Source organism: Hypanus sabinus, chromosome 24, assembly GCF_030144855.1.
Source record: "Hypanus sabinus isolate sHypSab1 chromosome 24, sHypSab1.hap1, whole genome shotgun sequence".
Lineage (NCBI taxonomy): Eukaryota > Metazoa > Chordata > Chondrichthyes > Myliobatiformes > Dasyatidae > Hypanus > Hypanus sabinus.
In genome coordinates this window covers 7,270,408-7,289,566 of record NC_082729.1, presented here as the reverse complement: position 1 = coordinate 7,289,566, position 19,159 = coordinate 7,270,408, and the positions used below count along the sequence as shown (strand labels likewise).

General features: G+C 39.8%; 1 protein-coding gene across 2 annotated transcripts in view; it reads right to left on the bottom strand.

Annotated features, from left to right (window-relative positions):
• Positions 1 to 19,159, bottom strand: part of LOC132380434 (synapse-associated protein 1-like) — a 45,286-nt gene that overhangs the window by 10,666 nt on the left and 15,461 nt on the right. For both annotated transcript variants that reach the window (XM_059949226.1, XM_059949227.1), the window contains exons 4-7: positions 17,206 to 17,279; positions 7,838 to 7,977; positions 3,168 to 3,313; positions 2,902 to 2,960 (exon numbers count right to left, since the gene is read on the bottom strand). In XM_059949226.1, coding sequence (XP_059805209.1) covers positions 2,902 to 2,960; positions 3,168 to 3,313; positions 7,838 to 7,977; positions 17,206 to 17,279 — 419 coding nt within the window. The remainder of the gene's footprint in view (positions 1 to 2,901; positions 2,961 to 3,167; positions 3,314 to 7,837; positions 7,978 to 17,205; positions 17,280 to 19,159) is intronic.

Here is a 19,159-nt window from a genome sequence, read left to right as displayed (position 1 = left end):
AACAGATCTGCCAGCCTTAGTAGCTAAGCCACATGTGAAGGCCAGGAGCTGGACTTGGTTGTCAGAGGCTGTTTGAGTTGCACGCCATTGGGAGCATTTAATAGGTAGTGAGAGCTTGTCTCCATTACCGCCCCCAACTATAACAACCTTAAGGAACCACAGAAGAGGTAAATTTGCCACGAACAATCACGGTAATAAACCATGATTGCCCACGTCATACCACATGGCACATAATTATGATGATCACTAGTAAAACTAGTTATAACTGAATTTATAAATATTTCACAGAAAGTGCCTTCGTTTGACAGGGTGTGTATGCATAGCTGAATCCTATCCTTGCTGTCCAGATGGGACAAACTAGTAATGGGAGCTGGGCTCAATCTTGACATGATGTGGGAACTCTTGTGCACAATCTTCTCTACAGCTGGATCAGATGTATTCATCTCTGGCAAATTTGGAACCAGAGTTGCAAGGCAGTATCGTTCAAATGACACATTTGCTTGGCTAACAGAATTTATTTATTTATCTGTTGATTGATTGAGATACAGTGAGGTATAGGCCCTTCCAGCTGCACCACCCAGCAAACCCTCAATTTACTCCTAGCCTAATCAGAGTTCAAAGTAAGTTTTATTATCCAAGTACATATATGCCAGCATATACAACCTCAAGATTCATTTTCCTGCAGGCATACTCAGCAAATCTTTAGAATAGTAACTACAACGGGATCAATGAAAGATCAACCAGAGTGCAAAAGACAACAAACTGTGCAAATGCAAATATAAACAAATAGCAATAAATAACGAGAACATGAGAGAATGAGATAAAGAGCCCTTAAAGTGAGATTGTTTGTGGGAACATTACAATGATGGGGTAAGTGAGTGTAGTTATCCCCTTTTACTCAAGAACCTGATGGTTGAGGGGTGTGTTGCTCTTAAGGCATTTATTTTGCTTTATTACATTTTTGCTTTCGTACCTCGTTTGTAACTATTTTCTGGTTAAAGTTAAGATTGATAACTACATTGCAGTGGTTGAAGGTAAATTCATTGTCTGTGGTGTATCGTGGCATGTGATGACGTCACACCTGGTTTCGCCACGTCTTGTGGGTAAATACCAGTTTGGAGAAACGGGAAGGCGGGGGCTTGTGTGTGTAGGATCAACGTGAGGAAAGTTCCATTTCTATGCACTAAGAAACATCACAGAAAGAAACGCCGTAAGTTCATATGACAGTTGATATGTTGAAGTAAAAATGTTAATGCTGATTCTGTTAAAAGTAATGACGATTGATAAACAACACACACAAAATGCTGGTGGAACACAGCAGGCCAGGCAGCATCTATAAGGAGAAGCACTGTCGACGTTTCGGGCCGAGACCCTTCGTCAGGACTAACTGAAAGGAAAGATAGTTAAGAGATTTGGAAGTAGTGGGGGGAAGGGGAAATGCGAAATTATAGGAGAAGACTGGAGGGGGTGGGATGAAGCTAAGAGCTGGAAAGGGGAGGGGAGCACCAGAGGGAGATGGAGAACAGGCACACAACTAAGTATGTCAGGGATGGGGTAAGAAGGAGAGGAAGGGAAGTTAGAGAAGTCAATGTTCATGCCATCAGGTTGGAGGCTACCCAGCCGGTATATAAGCTGTTGTTCCTCCAACCTGAGTTTGCCTGTTCTCCATCTCCCTCTGGTGCTCCCCCCTGCCCCCACCAGCTTTCTCCCAAGGCCTGCTGTCCCATGATCCTTTCCCTTCTCCAGCTCGGCATCACTTTCGCCAATCACCTTTCCAGCTCTTAGCTTCATCCCACCCCCTCCGGTCTTCTCCTATCATTTCTCATTCCCCCTCCCCCCACTACTTTCAAATCTCTTACTATCTTTCCTTTCAGTTAGTCCTGACGAAGGGTCTCGGCCCGAAATGTCAACAGTGCTTCTCCCTACAGATGCTGCCTGGCCTGCTGCGTTCCACCAGCATTTTGTGTGTGTTGTTTGAATGTCCAGCATCTGCAGATTTCCTCAGATAAAGTTTATTTTCTTGTGCCACTGAAAGCGTTGCTAGAAAGTTTGTGTTGAAGTGTATTTAAAGCTGTTGATGGCGTGGGTAGATTCTGACTGTATGTTGTACTTTAATGAAACTTAAATGTAATATAGTTTGTTGTAGTTTTCCTTTTACAAGTACTTATGATGTAAATGTGATGCCAAGAAGGAAACAAATACTGTATACATTTTGTATTGTTTTATCAACAGTTTTCACCGTATGTTAATGTGGAAGAGTGAACAGTAAACGGTTAATCTTACTGCAATCCTGTCCTCGTTGACTTTGGCTTAACTTGGTGTTTGGTTCACAGTTTCTACACCTTGCACGGGAACACTATAAGGGGTACTAACTGTTCTCGAACCTGGTGGTGAGGGTCCTGAGGCTCTTGTACCCTCCACCTGATGGCAGCAGTGAGGAGAGAGCATGTCCTGGGTGGTGGGGACCTCTGATGATGGATGCTGCTTTCCTACAAAAGTGTTCCATGTCGATGTGCTCAATGCCTGGGAGGGCTTTACCCGTGAAGGACTGGGTTGAACCCACGAACTTTTGTAGGATTTTCCATTCAAAGGCATTTGGCGTTTCTATACCAAGCAGTGATCATGGGACAATTTACAATGACCAATTAACCTACTGACTGGTGTGTCTTTGGACCGTGGGTGGAAACTGAAGGACTGTGAGGAAACCCATACCGTCATGGGGGGAATATGCAAACTCTTGAGTCAGCAGCGGGAATTGAACTGAGATAACTGGTATGGTAAAGCATTGTGTTTATCACTACACCCCAAATAAATTCATTATACTCTTTGATTTTGTCATGAAAATTGATTAAAGCAAATTCTAAGATGCATGAGAAGGGTAGACAATCTCATAAAACTTACCCCTACAGATTCCTTGGATTTTCTCCTTGGCACCAGGGATGTCTTCGAAAGCTCTGAATCTAAGAGAAGGAAAGCAGATGTACAGTATACAAAATTGACTGAAGTTTGAAGTATCTTAAAAGTGCAAATTGATCAATTTATTTCTCATTCAAGGACAGACTGCAGTTGGTTCGTGTACAGCGAGAGATCATGAAATCTCACTCGCAATATTGAAACATACAGAGCAAAGTTATCCATTTTGTTATACTGATTCAAGAATGGAGCACCTGTAGTGGGAAAGTTGCTTTCCAAATGATGTGGTTCCTCTCTGGAGCCTACGGGTTGCCCGGCAGCTAAAGACAAGAGCTGTGCTGATCGTTTAATGAAAGAGATTCGGTAAAAGTAATTTCTCCAGAACTGCTCTTCCTTTATACTGCAAAGAAAGAAATGGAGTTAGTTCAAAACATACTTCTAGTTATAGAAATAAAAATTCAGTTTGTAGAATTTTGTAATTTCCCAAACATACAGTACTGTGCAAAAGTCTTAGGGGTGTGTGTGTGTGTATATAGATACACACATATACAAATGTGTGTGTATATATATAGTTAGGGTGCCTAAGACTTTTGCACAGCACTATATTTGTTAATGTGGAGCGGAAGGTAAGTTTGTAAATCTGGTGAGAGCAAAAGATGCTGGGAATGGTGAGGGTGGAGTGCTGGTGGTAGAGAAGGATGCTAGGGTGGGGCTGGCACGAATACAGACACACCCAGCCCTGAGACACCAGGAAAGGTCATTTGGTTCCAAACAACTGGTTTATTACAGAATGTTTCTCTCCACGCTCTCTTCCCCTTTTCCCAATCACAATTCCCCTCTCCCAGACCCCTTCCCATTCTCAATCCACAATAGAGAGTTGTATCAGAATCAGGTTTATCATCCAGAGGGTCAGTTTTGGTGCTGTACTTTCCTATGATTCTGTAAAATAAATCTCACAGTGGTATACGATATGAATTTTGATAATAAACTTACTTTAAACTTCTTTATTTAATAAAAATATTATTTCCCTTTCCAGTAATAGCCGAGAACATATTTCTTCTCTGCCACACAAAATTGTGTATTTCAGCATGTATATTCCCATCGATGTGTCATAGTCAAACAAAAGTACAGCACAGAAGCAGCCTTTCAGCCCATCTAGTCCATGCTGAAGCATTTAAACTGCCTACTCCCATCAACCTGCACCGGAACAATGCCCTTCCATCCATGTACCTATAAAAAACTTCTCCTAATCGTTAAAACTCGAGCTTGTATGTACCACTTGCGCTAGAAAGCTCATTCCACTTTCACCACGCTCTGAGTGAAGAAGTTTCCCCTCATGTCCCCCTTAAACTTCTCACCTTTCACCCTTAAACCATGACCTCTAGTTTTAGTCCCACCCAACCTCAGAGGAAAAAGCCTGCATGCACATACTCTATCAATACCCCTCATAACTTGGTATACCTCTATCAAATCTCCCCTCAGTCTTCTAGGCTGCAAGGATTAAAGTCCTAAGCTATTCAATCTTTGCATGTAACTCAGGTCCTCTAGACCCAGCAACATCCTTGTAAATTTCCTCCGTACTCTTTCCCATAGGCAGGTGACCAAAACTGGACACAATACTCACCAATGTCTTATACAACTTACAAAACACAATTATGCCTAAATAAATGAGTAAGGACTCTGTTTGTTTGTTGTTTTGTTATTCCTTTTCATGCTTTGTGGTGCATCAGGCAGCTTTTTTTTTGTCATCTCCTGGTTTTTACGAGGCTCAATGCTCAAACCAGCAGAGATGGAAAGCATGCCAGATTCGATCCTGGGACCATTAGCCTCAAAGTCCTGTGCTAATGCTACTACACCACCGACCGGCTGATTGAATTGTCTCACTGAAATGAACAACTTGTGAATCTAGGCCAAAGACTGTTGGCACATATGGATTTATCCTGGCAAGTTTGCTGCATTTACCAATGACAATGCGAAAATACTCTTGCCAATGCTAAACAAAGGAACAACTAACCTTAGTTATACAACCAAGACAAACAGATCTGAGCTGCAAATCTGGTCCTTGAAAAGTCTTAATTGGAGCACATATTTTCTTCAACAAAATAGATATAACAAAAGAAATGCCTCGGGCAGGGTGCAAACCATGCCATAAAAAGATGGAGACAATTCAGCCCCTCCTGTTTTTTTTCAAACAGTGAACCTATCCTAGTCCTGAAGGGTTTCAGGCCAAAACGCCGACTGTTTATTCTTGGCCATAGATGCTGCTTGACCTGCTGAGTTCCTCCAGCATTATGCATGTGTGCTCTGGATTTCCAGCATCTTCAGGATCTCCTGTTTAGAACCCACCCTAGGCTATTTTATACACCCCACGTTCTCATCAACGTCTCCCCATCCCTCCCTATCTCAGGGTTGCACACTAGGATTACAATTAACATTAACGTACTCATCCTTACACTTCTGAGATGTGGGACGAACCAGAGAACCTGGAAGGAATCCATCCAGTCACAGTGAGAGCATGCAAACTTAACTCAAGATGGTGTGAAATATATTCAAAACTTTGAGATTTTTTATGTATTCAATTTTGTAATGTGACAAAAATGGAACCTGTCTAATCCCATAGTGCTTTGCTATAAGCTAAGTGTGTACGTGTCCAGAGGCATGCACTGTCCTTAATCATTGTTCACTGTGTAACTAAGGGGAGCTTGAGATACTGCTGGCCTTGAGAAGTGCGGCTGTACTGAAGTGGCAGAGCTGACCTCGCAAAACAGATAACAGCCAAAGCATAGCCTGAAAACTTGTACAAAAAGATGAACTTTGTCAGCTGTAAATCAGAAGCAGCCTCCATCCGTGAGCAGCAGAGGCATCTCTTATCGTTGTCAGCAATAAACATATCTTTGAACCCATCCACTCTTGTTCTGTTTTTGTGCTTTGCAATAAGACCAAGCAAAAGATACACGACAATAGAACTGGAGCCAGGATTGAACCCAGGTTACTGAGATCACGAGGCTATTGTTCGAGTATTTGCAACACATAAAAAACTGGAGGAACTCAGCAGGTCATGCACGATCTTTTTCATTTTAAAGATACAGCACCGTAATAGACCCTACTGGTCCAAAAGCCCATGCTGTCCAATTACACCCATGTAACTAATTGTCAAATCAAATTTCTTAAAGATGTAGCTATTTTCTAAACAGGGTGCAAAGTCAGAAATCAGAGATGCAAAGGGACTTGGGAGTCCTGGTGCAGGATTCCCTGAAGGTTAACTTGCAAGTTGAGTTGGTGGTAAGAAAGACAAATGCAATGTTATCATTCATTTCAAATGGACTAGAATATAAAAGCAAGCGTGTAATGCTGAGGCTTTACAGACAATAGATGCAGGAGTAGGCCATTCGGCCCTTTGAGCCAGCACCATCAATCATGGTGGTGATCATGGCTGATCATCCACAATCAGTACCCTGTTCCTGCCTTCTCCCCATATCCCTTGACTCCGCCATCTTTAAGAGCTCTATCTAACTCTTTCTTGAAAGCATCCAGAGAATTGGCCTCCACTGCCTTCTGAGGCAGAGCATTTCATAGATCCACAACTCTGGGTGAAAAAGTTTTTCCTCAACTCCATTCTAAATGGCCTACCCCTTACTCTTAAACTGTGGCCCCTGGTTCTGGACTCCCCCAACATCGGGAACATGTTTCCTGCCCCTAGCGTGTCCAATCCCTTAATAATCTTATATGTCTCAATCAGATCCCCTCTCATCCTTTTAAATTCCAGTGTATACAAGCCCAGTCACTCCAATCTTTCAACATATGACAGTCCCACCATCCCGAGAATCAACCTCGTGAACCTACGCTGCACTCCCTCAATAGCAAGAATATCCTTCTTCAAATTTGGAGACCAAAACTGAACACAATACTCCAGGCGTGGTCTCACCAGGGCCCTGTACAACTGCAAAAGGACTTCTTTGCTCCTATACTCAACTCCCCTTGTTATGAAGGCCAACATGCCATTAGCTTTCTTCACTGTACTTGCATGCGTACTTTCAATGACTGATGAACAAGGACACCTAGATCTCGTTGTACTTCCCCTTTTTCTAACTTGACACCATTCAGATAGTAATCTGCCTTCCTGTTCTTGCCACCAAAATGGATAACCCTCACATGTATCCACATTAAACTGCAACTGCCCCCTCACCCAACCTGTCCAAGTCACCCTGTACTCTCCTAACAGCCTCTTCATATTTCACACTGCCACCCAGCTTTGTGTCATCTGCAAATTTGCTAATGTTACTTTTAATCCTTTCATCTAAATCATTAATGTATATTGTAAATAGCTGCAGTCCCAGGGTATAGGTCAGATTGCACTTGGAAAATGGTGCACCTTAACTACGAAAGGATATGCTGGCATTGGTGAAAGGGTCCAGAGGAAATTCATGAAAATGATCCTGGCAATAAAAGGGTTAATGTACAAGCAGCATTTGATGGCTCTGGACCTGTACTCACTGGAGTTTAGAAGAATGATGGGAGGGATCTTACTGAAACCTATAGAATATTAAAAGGCCTAAATAGCATGCATGTAGAAAGGATGTTTCCATATGTGGGAGAATCTCGAACCATGGGGAACTACCTCAGAATAGAAGAATGTCCCTTTAGAACAGAGATGAGGAGGAATTTCTTCAGCCAGTGGGTGGTGAATCTGTGGAATTCATTGCCACAGACTGCTGTGGAGGCCAAGTAATTGGGCATATCTAAAGCGGAGGTTGGTAGGTTCCAGATTAGTAAGGACGTCAAAGGTTATGGAGAGAAGGAAGGAGATTGGGGTTGAAAGGGATAATAAATCAGCCATGATGGAACAGCAGACTGAACGGTCTAATTCTGCTCCTATGTCTTGTGGTCTATAATGCGGAAAGCGTAAACATTCCTGTTCACTTACAGTTTAGGGACAAGCTCAAAACGCATTTTGCTCAGCTGCTCGTCCTCCCGGAGCATCACCATGGCAACAGGCGCCACGGTGTTGAAATCAAAATTAAATCGTACACCTACAGGAGGGTCCTGCAGAAAGTTCCGGCGATCCTAGGAAAGCAAAGGAAGCACTCAGTTTCTTATTAGCCCAGAAGCTTCTTGATTAAGTAGATAATTTACCTCGCAGGGAGCTTGGACTAAGTATTAAGGAAAAATTTACAAAAATTAGCTGCTTTTTCTTACTCAATCGCGCGCACACACACACACACACACACACACACACACACACACACACACACACCACACACACAACATAATCTATAGGTCAATGAAAGAGTTTAAATAGCTATTGGCTTTCAGTTATCAGATTAGATTCATCATCTTCATTACGTGCCGTGTCATATGACGAGGGTGATCTTGGTCTCTTTTCTTTTTAAATCTTTTTATTACTTTTAAACAAACATAAATGAAACATGAATACAGAGAGTTTGAAAGTACATAATTAATACGTTAAGTATACATTTATATAGATGATAATCCATATATAATAACCTCCCAAACTCATAGTAATTATGAAAAAAGGTAAATAAGAAGAGAAAAAAAATTCCCCCAAAAAAAGAAAAAAAACCTAACCAACGTGGGCCATTGCATTATGTCAAATATACACAGTAGCATCAATAACTCCGAACCCATCCAAATAATTAAGGATAATAGAAGCAGGGTTTAGGAAAAGTCAGGTTAACTGATATGAAAATGTTGGATAAATGGTCTCCAAGTTTCTTCAAATTTAACTGAAGAATCAAAGACAACACTTCTAATTTTTTCTAAACTCAAACAAGAGATAGTTTGAGAAAACTACTGAAATATAGTTGGAGGATTTCTTTCCAATTCAATAGGATAGATCTTCTAGCCATTAGTGTAACAAATGCAATAATCTGTCGAGCTGCGGGGGATAAACGACTATTATCCGCCATTAGTAAACCAAAAATTACAGTAATAGGATGCGGTTGCAATTTGATATTCAGAACTGTTGAAATAATACCAAAAATATCTTTCCAATAATTTTGCAAACAAGGGCAAGACCAAAACATGTGGGTCAATGAAGCTACTTCAAAATGACATCTGTCACAGGTTGGATTAACATGAGAGTAAAATCGAGCAAGTTTATCCTTGGACATGTGAGCCCTATGTACAACCTTAAATTGTATTAGGGCATGTTTAGCACAAATAGAAGAGGAATTGACTAATTGTAAAATTTTCTCCCACTGCTCAGTGGGTATAAGACAATGAAGTTCTTTTTCCCATTTCTTCTCAATTTTTCCTGATAGTTTTGGCTGTATTTTCATGATCATATTATAAATGATGGCTACTGAACCCTTCTGGCAAGGGTTCAGAGCTAAAAAAATTTCCGTAATGTCCATTGGACATAATTTCGGAAACAACTGTAACATATTATTCAAGAAATTTCTAACTTGCAAATATCTAAAAAATGAGTTTTAGGTAAATTATATTTATTAGATAGCTGTTCAAAGGACATAAAACTTTTATCTAAAAATAGATCACGAAAACATGTTATACCTTTTGTTTTCCATAATACAAAGGCGTAATCCATAAAAGAGGGTCGAAAGAAAAAGTTAGATATAATAGGGCTTGATAAGATAAACTTATTCAAGCCAAAACATTTACGAAATTGAAACTATATTCGCAATGTATGTTTAACTATAGGATTAGTTATTTGTTTATTCAATTTAGATAAAGAAAAAGGAAGTGAAGATCCTAAAATTGAAAATAATGAAAAGTCTTGTACAGATTTACATTCCAAATTTACCCACCATGGGCAAGATGCTATAATCGATTCTTGTGTCCAAAATATTAAACATCGAATATTGACTGCCCAATAATAAAATCTCAAGTTTGGCAAAGCCAAACCACCCTCCTTCTTAGGCTTCTGTAAATATTTTTTGCTTAGTCTAGGATTTTTATTCTGCCACAGGTACGAAGATATTTTAGAGTCAATAATATCAAAAAAAGATTTAGGAATAAAAATTGGTAGTGCTTGGAATAAATATAAAATTTTGGGTAACACCATCATCTTAATAGCATTAATTCGACCAACTAATGACAAAGATAATGGAAACCACCTGGTAACAAGTTGCTTAATTTGGTCAATTAAAGGTAAAAAATTAACTTTAAATAAATCCTTATGTTTCTTGGTAATTTTAATACCCAAATAAGTAAATGATCTGTGACAACTTTAAATGGTAAGTGTTTATAAATTGGAACTTGCATTTTTAATGGAAATAATTCACTCTTATTAAAATACAGTTTGTAATCAGAAAAGCTACTAAACTGAGCAAGCAAGGATAAAATACCAGGAATACATCTCTCGGGGTCAGATATGTATAGTAACAAATCATCAGCATATAATGATAACTTATAAATCCCCTACGGGTAATACCCAAAATATTAGGTGATTCATGAATGGCGATAGCTAAAGGTTCCAAAACAATGTCAAATAGTAAAGGACTTAAAGGACAGCCTTGCCTCGTACCTCAGAATAACTGAGAAAAAGGAGATCTTTGATTATTGGTGAAAACTGAAGCCAAAGGTTTGTAATATATTAACTTAATCCATGATATAAATTTTGAACTAAAATTAAAATACTGCAATGTATTAAATAAATATGGCCATTCAACTCTATCAAATGCTTTTTCAGCATCTAAAGAAATGACACATTCTGGAATTTTGGATGAAGGAGTATAAATAATATTAATCAATTTTCTGATGTTAAAAGATGAATAACTATTTTTAATAAATCCAGTCTGATCTTTAGAGATAATTCGAGGTAATATAGTTCCTAATCTAGTGGCCAAAATTTTGGTAAAAATCTTGAAGTCCGTATTCAGCAAGGATATAGGCCGATAGGATGCACATTCAGTGGGGTTTTTATCTTTTTTAAGAATTACAGAAATAGAGGCATCATAAAAAGATTGTGGCAATTTACCTACGGTTAATACATCTTTAAAAATTTTATAAAGCCAAGGAGAGAGTATAGAGGAAAAGGATTTAAAAAATTCTGCAGTATAACCATCCAGACCAGGGGCTTTACCTGAACTTATTGAAAAAAATAGCCTCTTTTATTTCGGTTTCCGTAATAGGTGCATTCAGAAGTACACTATCTTCTGTAGTTAATTTTGGGATATTCAATTTTCTTAAAAATTCATCCATTATAGAAGAATCCTCAACAAATTCTGATTGATATAAAGAATTATAAAAAAACTTGAAAGGCTTTATCTCTTTATGATCAATCGTCAAAGCGCCATCTCATTTACGAATCTTAGTAATTTGTCATTTAACCGAAGCAGTTTTCAATTGATTAGCCAATAATTTGCCAGATTTATCTCCATGTACATAAAATTGGGTTCTAGATTTAATTAACTGATTTTCAATCGAAGAGGATAATAACAGACTATGCTCCATTTGAAGTTCAACTCTTTCTTTATAAGGTTCTTTGCTAGGGGTCTCTGAATAAATCTTATCAATTGCTTTAATTTTATCAACCAATGTTAATATTTCCAAATTAATTTGTTTCCTAACTCCAGCAGAGTATGAAATAATCTGTCCACGAATAAATGCTTTAAAAGTATCCCATAATGTTCCACTAGAGATCTCTTCTGTAAAATTTGTTGAGAAAAACAAATCAATTCATTGTTTAATAGAATTAAGAAAGTCTGGGTCCTGCAATAAAATAGAGTTGAACCTCCAAGATTTAGCATTAGAAGATGAATCCATTGTCTTAATAGATAGCTTCAAAGGTGCATGATCAGAAATGGTAATAGAGTCATATTTACAATCAATAACATCTGTAAGTAAACGATGATCAATAAAGAAGTAGTCAATTCTTGATTAATAATAATAAACATGGGAAAAGTATGAAAACTCTTTGTCATTAGGATGTAAAAAACGCCAAATTGTGGAGATTCCAGAATCAACCATAAAGGAATTAATAAGAGAGGCCGATTTATTCGGAAGAGCTTGGGTGAGCTTAGATTTATCCATCGAAGGGTTTAAGCAACAGTTAAAATCCCCACCCATTATCAGCATGTACTGATTCAAATTAGGAAAGGATGTAAATAAACACAAAAAATTCAGGACAATCAGTAATCGGAGCATAAACATTAACTAAAACAACTTTTTGATTAAAAAGTGAACCAGTAATAAGCAAAAATCTACCTTGTGGGTCTGAAATTGTTTCACAGTGTATAAAAGAGGTTGAATAATCTATAAAAAGGGAAATGCCTCTTACTTTGGCTTGGGAATTTGAGTGATACTGTTGACCTTTCCAAAACCTAAAAAAATGTCGACTATCCACCTTCCTCACATGAGTCTCTTGTACAAAGATAATATTAGCATTCATTCTGTGGAATACTTTGAATACTTTTTTCCGTTTGATCAGATGATTTAAACCATTAGTATTCCAAGAAACAAAATTAATAATCTTATCCATATTGCCAATATTTATTACAATTAACATAAAAGGTTAAACAAAAGATGACCTTGTAGCGGTGTGCTACACGCAGCGCTAAAATAACGACACGAAGTTGGTAAACTGCAATCAAAGGTAATTTTATTCGAACTTCACAGCCTTGCTTTTAAAGCCTCCCTCATCCCGCCCTCCCTGGGCGAGGATGCTCCAAGAGACACGTACTCACAAACCCCCCCAGGCTTTTTACCCTTTGTTGCGGATCTGGCCTTTGTGCCCGCATGCTGGGTAATTATGAGCCGGTTCGCGTGTGCTAGGAAGTGGGTCGCCACAACCTCATGAATCTGGGAGAGGGAAGTAAGTTCAAGGAGGAACCGGAAGTCATGACACTGCAACCATTTTTGTAGTTTCAAGTCAGCCCATGAAGTAAAACAAAGCGTGAAGCAAGCAAGAGAAAAGTCCCCCTCCCTCCACCCTCAAAACCCCAGGAAAAAAGCCAAAAAGAGGCAAGCAGGCAATCGAAAACTAATTTTACCCCCATGTCTCAAAACAGCAACTCGAACAAAAAAGTAAAAAAAACAGATACAAACCACCCATATTTAAAGAAAGGGTTAATATAACAAAGATTAAACTATAAAATTAGTGTTATATATATATATAAAACAAAAGGATTAAAAGAAAAAAAAACTAAAACATTAAAACCCATAAATGGATAATATTGTATTGGTATTTTAAAAAAAAGTCCTTAAACTTATTCAGACTCATCCGAACGGATGTGACGTATCCAAGCACTAAGGTCTTTTGGGGAAAAGAAACAACATCTTAGAAAAGTTATTTATAAAAATAACAATATTTAAGCGTTAAAAATATTAAAAAATGTTTATGAACTTAAAAGAAGAACCTAATAAGTTACTTCCAAAACTAACAAAATAATAACACAAAAACTCAGGACAAACAAAAAAAAACGGACCTTTACCATGTGTAAGAAATACACTGTTAGCTATCACACAAAAATCATCAAATTATAAAAGATCCAAATCTATAGGCTAATTATTAGCATAAGAAAAGAAAATTTAATACAAATAGTAAAATTACATTAGTCAACTCGTAGTAGAAAAAAAAGTACTGTTCTTCAAGGAATCTTTGAGCATCCGCTGGAGATCTGAACAGCTGATAAGTCCCATCTTGGAGATTAACCCTCAATTGTGCTGGAAATAACAGCGCTTGTGTGTAGCCTTTCTGATGAATTTCTGACATAACCGATTTAAAAGCCATTCTTGCCCTTAAAACTTCGGGACTATAGTCTCCCAGAGTACGAAATTTGAAATTTTTAAAGCTGATCATACCCTTTTTCCGGGCAGCCTGAATCAGACGTTCTTTGGTATGAGGATAATGAATCCGGAGGATCACTGGTCGTGGTTTCGTACCTGGAGCTGGTTGAAAACGAGAAATGCGATGTTCACGGTCAATTATTGGAGGGGTACCTAGTACTTCTGAGTCAAAGACGTCCATTAAAAATTTAGAGAAAAATACAGTCAGATCACCATTCTCAAAATTTTCCAGAAGCCCAATTATCCGGAGATTTTGTCTTCAAGAGTGCTTTTCAAGATCAGTGATTTTAGATTTATAACGATCCAGCAGTTGAGAAGTCTAAGCTTGCTGTTGTTGCAAAGTTTCAATTTTGTGATCTCTCTGGCGAGCAGCATCTTCAAGAACTAAAATTCTTGCTTCTTGTTGTAAATCCAGTGTAAGTGATTGAAGTCTTGCATCGACTGTCTTTAAAATTTCATCGAGCGCAGAAAGCTTTGGGGTTAATTTACTCTCCAGTTTTTCAAGTCTCTCGTCCATAAGTTTCGCCATTGCTTCCAAAGTTAATGGTTCTTTCGTCTGTTTCGATTCCTTAGGTTCTCGTGGTTTAGACATTTTAAGTTGAAAATGATTCAAACAGTTGAAAAAGATTTCATAAGTATGAACCCCTTTAGAATAGGTATAAACAGGTCAATTAGGGGGTGTTTGTAGGTAGAAAAAGGTAAAAGGATTGGAGCGAAGCCTAGAAGTCTTACTCCATAAGCGCCATCTTGAGACCTCCGATCTTGGTCTCATGATCATGATTGTACTTGGCAAATTTTTCTACAGAAGTTGTTTGCCATTGCCTTCTTTTAGGCAGTGTCTTTACAAGATGGGTGACCCCAGATATTATCAATACTTCACAGGGATTGTCTGCCCAGGGTCAGTGGTCGCATAACCAGGACTTGTGATGTGCTCCATCTGCTCATACAACCACCTGCTCCCATGACTTCACATGACCCTGATTCGGTGGGGGGAGCGGGAGTAAGCTAAGCAGGTGCCACACCTTGCCCAAGGGTGACCTGCAGGCTAGTGGAAGGAAGGACCACCTTTAACCTCCTTTGGCAGAGACGCATCTCCGTCCCGCCACCCAACAGATTAGATTAGCTATTTTTGTCACATGTACATCAAAACATATAGTGATATACGTGGTTTTGCATTGAAGACCAACACGGTCTGAAATGTGGTGTGGGCAACCAACAAGTGTTGCCATGCTTTCAGTGCCAACACGGAATTCTCATGACTTTCTAACGCTAACTTGTACGTCTTTGGCAGGTGCGAGGAAACCAGAATTCCCAGAGGAAACCCATGTGGTTACGGGCAGAACGCACAAAGTCCTTACAGATAGCGGCGGGAATTGAAACCTGATGACAACTATGCTAACCCCTACACTACCATGCCGCCATCATCAGTGAACTTAGTTTAGTGAAATCAAAGAGTAAAATACCTGAAAATGCTGGAGAGCTGAACTAGAAGCAAATAATTCTTCAAGTACTCAGCTCTTGTACCTTCTTGCAGAAAGAAAGTATCACGACCTGACTGGTGGGGATCTCTGAAGAAGGATGCTGCTTTCTTACAACAGCTTCTCATGTAGTTGTGCTCAATGGTAGGGAAAGCTTTACCGCTAATACACTGGGTCGAATCCGCTGTCTTTTGTCAGATTTTTCGTTCAAAGGCGTCAAGTTTTCTATACCAGGCTGAGATGCAGCTAGTCAATACACTCTCCACTAAACATCTATATAATTTTTTCAAAGTCCCTAAGAGTTGAGAATCAATTCTTCAAAGAATGGTGGAAGTAGAGTTATTTAATCTTTTCGAGGCAGAGGTGGATAAGTCAAGGTTGAAGCGTTAACCCGAGTAGACAAGGATGTCGAAACTGAGATTTCAGTCAGATCAGCATGATCTTTTCAAATGGTGGGGCAAGTTCCAGGGGCTAAATTGCCTACTCTGTTCCTATTTTGCAATACTTACTTAATGTAACTAATTTATATATTTTTATATTTATATATTTTTACTGTAATTTAGTTTTTTCTATTACTATGTATTACATTGTACTGTTGCCACACAGACAGCAAATTTCTCAACCTATGCTGGTGATATTCAACTTGATCCTGATTCTAGAATGTAGTGTTTAGGCAACACACACAAAATGCCGAAGGAACTCTGCACTTTGTGTGTGTTGCTTGGATTTCCAGCATCTGCAAATTTCCTCGTTTGTGATGTAGTATTTAGTGTGGTTTATTTGTGCTTTCTGTTTTACAACAAATTAGGTTCTGCTGTGCTTATACGCTGTTACCACATCTCCAAGACAAATAAATTGGTTTGGGTCTTTAGCGTCTGATCAACCCACCCTATTATAAATCTGAGAGAACTAGATAATGACTCCTCCAAGAGGACTAAAACGCTTGTCGTTGGGTTTGGAGGCTTGCGTGCCTCAATAACCTGGAGAGCTATGTGGGCTGGAGTCAGGGTCTCTTGCTTTGGCTGTTGGTCGGGTCACCCATGCCAAACAGGTCAAAGGGTAGAGACCAGACTAAGAGTGCTTCACCGGTCCTCCAGTTTCGGTGGTTCAGCTCAGGGCTAACAACCCTGACTGGCAAAACTAAATTATTATGGAAACAGCAATGAAGAATCTTTCTATACCTGAGTGTGACGGTATTCCCGAATCTCCACCCGGGACTTGCATGACTGACAGTAGTGAAAACCGAGAGGAAGCTACTGACACAATGAAGGAAGCCCTGAACACCACCAGAGATGGAGGACCTTCACTGCTACCTTAAGCAGTGTTAAAGTTTTTTTGTATTCTGTGTTTTTCACCCAATCTTTCTCTTATTCTTTCGTGGGGAGGGGAAACAGTGCGTCGACGTGCCTGTCCCATTTTGTTAATTTCTTTGTGCAGGAGGGGGGATTTGGGGGCTGATGTGCCTGTTGCTTCTTGTTCACTTTTTTGTGAGAGAGGATGAATCTGGGTGTTGGTGTGCCTGTTCAGTTTTGTTCATCTGTTTGAACAGGGAAGAGGGATTTGGGGGTCAACATGCCTGATCTGTTTTGTTCATTTTTTTGTGCGGGGAGGGGACATTTCAGGGTTGATGACTGTGCTGCCTTTCTTCTCTTTTCTTTGCTTCATGGCTACCCAAGAGAATTGAAGAATTACAGAGTTGTATAAATGAACCTTTGAATGCCAGCGACATAACATGCAAGAAATAAGATAACAACTATGCAAAGTATGGTACATGTCATTAGGAACAGAAGCAGGCAGAGGTTATTTAGCTTCTTGTAGCTGCTCCATTATTCAAGAAGTCCGTGGCCTGTGCCATTGCTACTTCCCTGTGCTAATCCCACATCATTCAATTGTCTTCAGGCTGCTTCTATGGAAATGAATAGTCAATGTTTTGGGTCAAGACCCTTCTTCAGGACCCATTTCCAGCATCTGCAGATTTCCTCGTGTTTATGTTCTTAATAACTAGAAATCTATCAATGTATACCCAGAGAATAACCCTGCTACTTACTGAGGACAGAGAGAGAACTTGCTTCTTCACAGTTTCCTCCTCAGTATATCCAGCCCATGGTGGAAGGGCTGATCCTGGAAATAAAATCATTAGTAATCAGTAAACAACTTTATACCTTTTCAGCTGATTTTTTTTTTACTGGTTCATTTAGTGACACGAGATTCTGTAGATGCTGGAAAACCTGAGCAACACACACAAAATCCTATTAATCCTGGGCCTATTAGTATTACTATTAAAATAACCCAACAACATTCATCACGCAACCCATTAAAAAGAAGAAGTTATTTTGCCAAAATGATACATGGATGTCCAATTGATCGAACTGTTTCCCAATCCTAGCTGTTCTGCCTTTCAGGTAATTAATTAATAACCATATAACAATTACAGCAAGGAAACAGACCATCTCTGCCCTTCCAGTCCGTGCCGAACGATTACTCTCACCCAGTCCCACCCACCTGCACTCAGCCCATAACCCTCCATTCCCTTCCTGTCCATATTCCTATCCAATTTTACTTTAAATGACAATATCAAACGTTTTTTTCCTATGTGATTCAGCATATTCAGCTTTTATTTTGAAATGAGCAGTTTCAGATCTGTATTAGATTAAATTAGAAATTGGAAAAAGGAGAGCATATTGCTGGTAGAAGGCCAGAGGTTTATGTTAGGAGCAAAAGAAGTTTCTATCTAAAGCCATCCTTTAGTTTCATCAGCAGAACATTGCTTGCAAGTTGATGTTATATTGTTTAGAAATTAATCTAAAGGTATCAATGAGATTTTGCTGAAATAGAAGCAACACACAAAATGCTGGAGGAACTCAGCAGGCCAGGCAGCATCTATAGAAAATAGTACAGTCAATGTTTCAGGCCAAAACCCTTCTACAGGACTGGAGAAAAAAAGCTGAGGTTCAAGTACATTGTACATTTAAAAGGTGGGGGAAGGGGAGAGAGAAACACAAGGTGATAGGTGAAACCTTAAGGGGGAGGGATGCCGTAAAGATCTGGGTATTCATGAAGGACCATGGAAGAAAGAGGGGAGGAGCACCAGAGGGAGGTGATGAGCAGGCAAGGAGATAAGGTGAGAGAGGGAAAAGGAGATGGGAAATGGTGAAGGAGAGTTGGGGGGACATTACCCGAAGTTCGAGAAGTCGATGTTCACGTCATCGGGTTGGAGGTTACCCAAACGGAAGTTCCTCCAACCTAAGTGTGGCCCCATCACGACAGTGGAGGAGGCCATGGGTAGCCATATCGGAATGGGAATGGGAAGTGAAATTAAAATGGATAGCTACTGGGAAATCCCGCATTTTCTGGCGGACAGAGTGCAGGTGCTCAGTGACGTGGTCTCCCAATCTACGTCAGGTCTCACTGATGTACAAGAAGCCACACTGGGAGCACCGGACACAGTATATGACCCCAGGAGACACACAGGTGAAGTGTCGCCTCACCTGGAAGGGCTGTTTAGGGCCCTGAATGGTAGTGAGGGAGGAGGTGTAGGGGCAGGTTAGCACCTGTTCTGTTTATAAGGATAAGTCCCAGATCAGTGGGGAGGGACAAATGGACAAAAGAGTCATGTAGGGAGCAATCGCTATGGAAAGCAGGAAGTGGGAGGGAGGGAAAGATGTGCTTGGTGGTGGAATCCCGTTGGAGATGGTGGACATTTTGCAGAATTATGTGCTGGACGTGGAGGCTGGTGGGATGGTAAGTGAGGACAAGAGGAACCCTATCCCTGGTAGCGTGGTGGGAGGATGGGGTATCAGCAGATGTGCATGAAATGAAAGAGATGCAGCTGAGGGCAGTGTAGATGGTGAAGGAAGGGAAGCCCCTGTCTTTGAAGGAGGACATCTTCTTCATGCTAGGATGAAAAGCCTCATCCTGAGTGCAGAAGCAGTGGAAACGGAGGAACTGAGAGAAGGGCATGGCGTTTTTACAAATAACAGGAAGCTGTAGAGCCCAGGTAG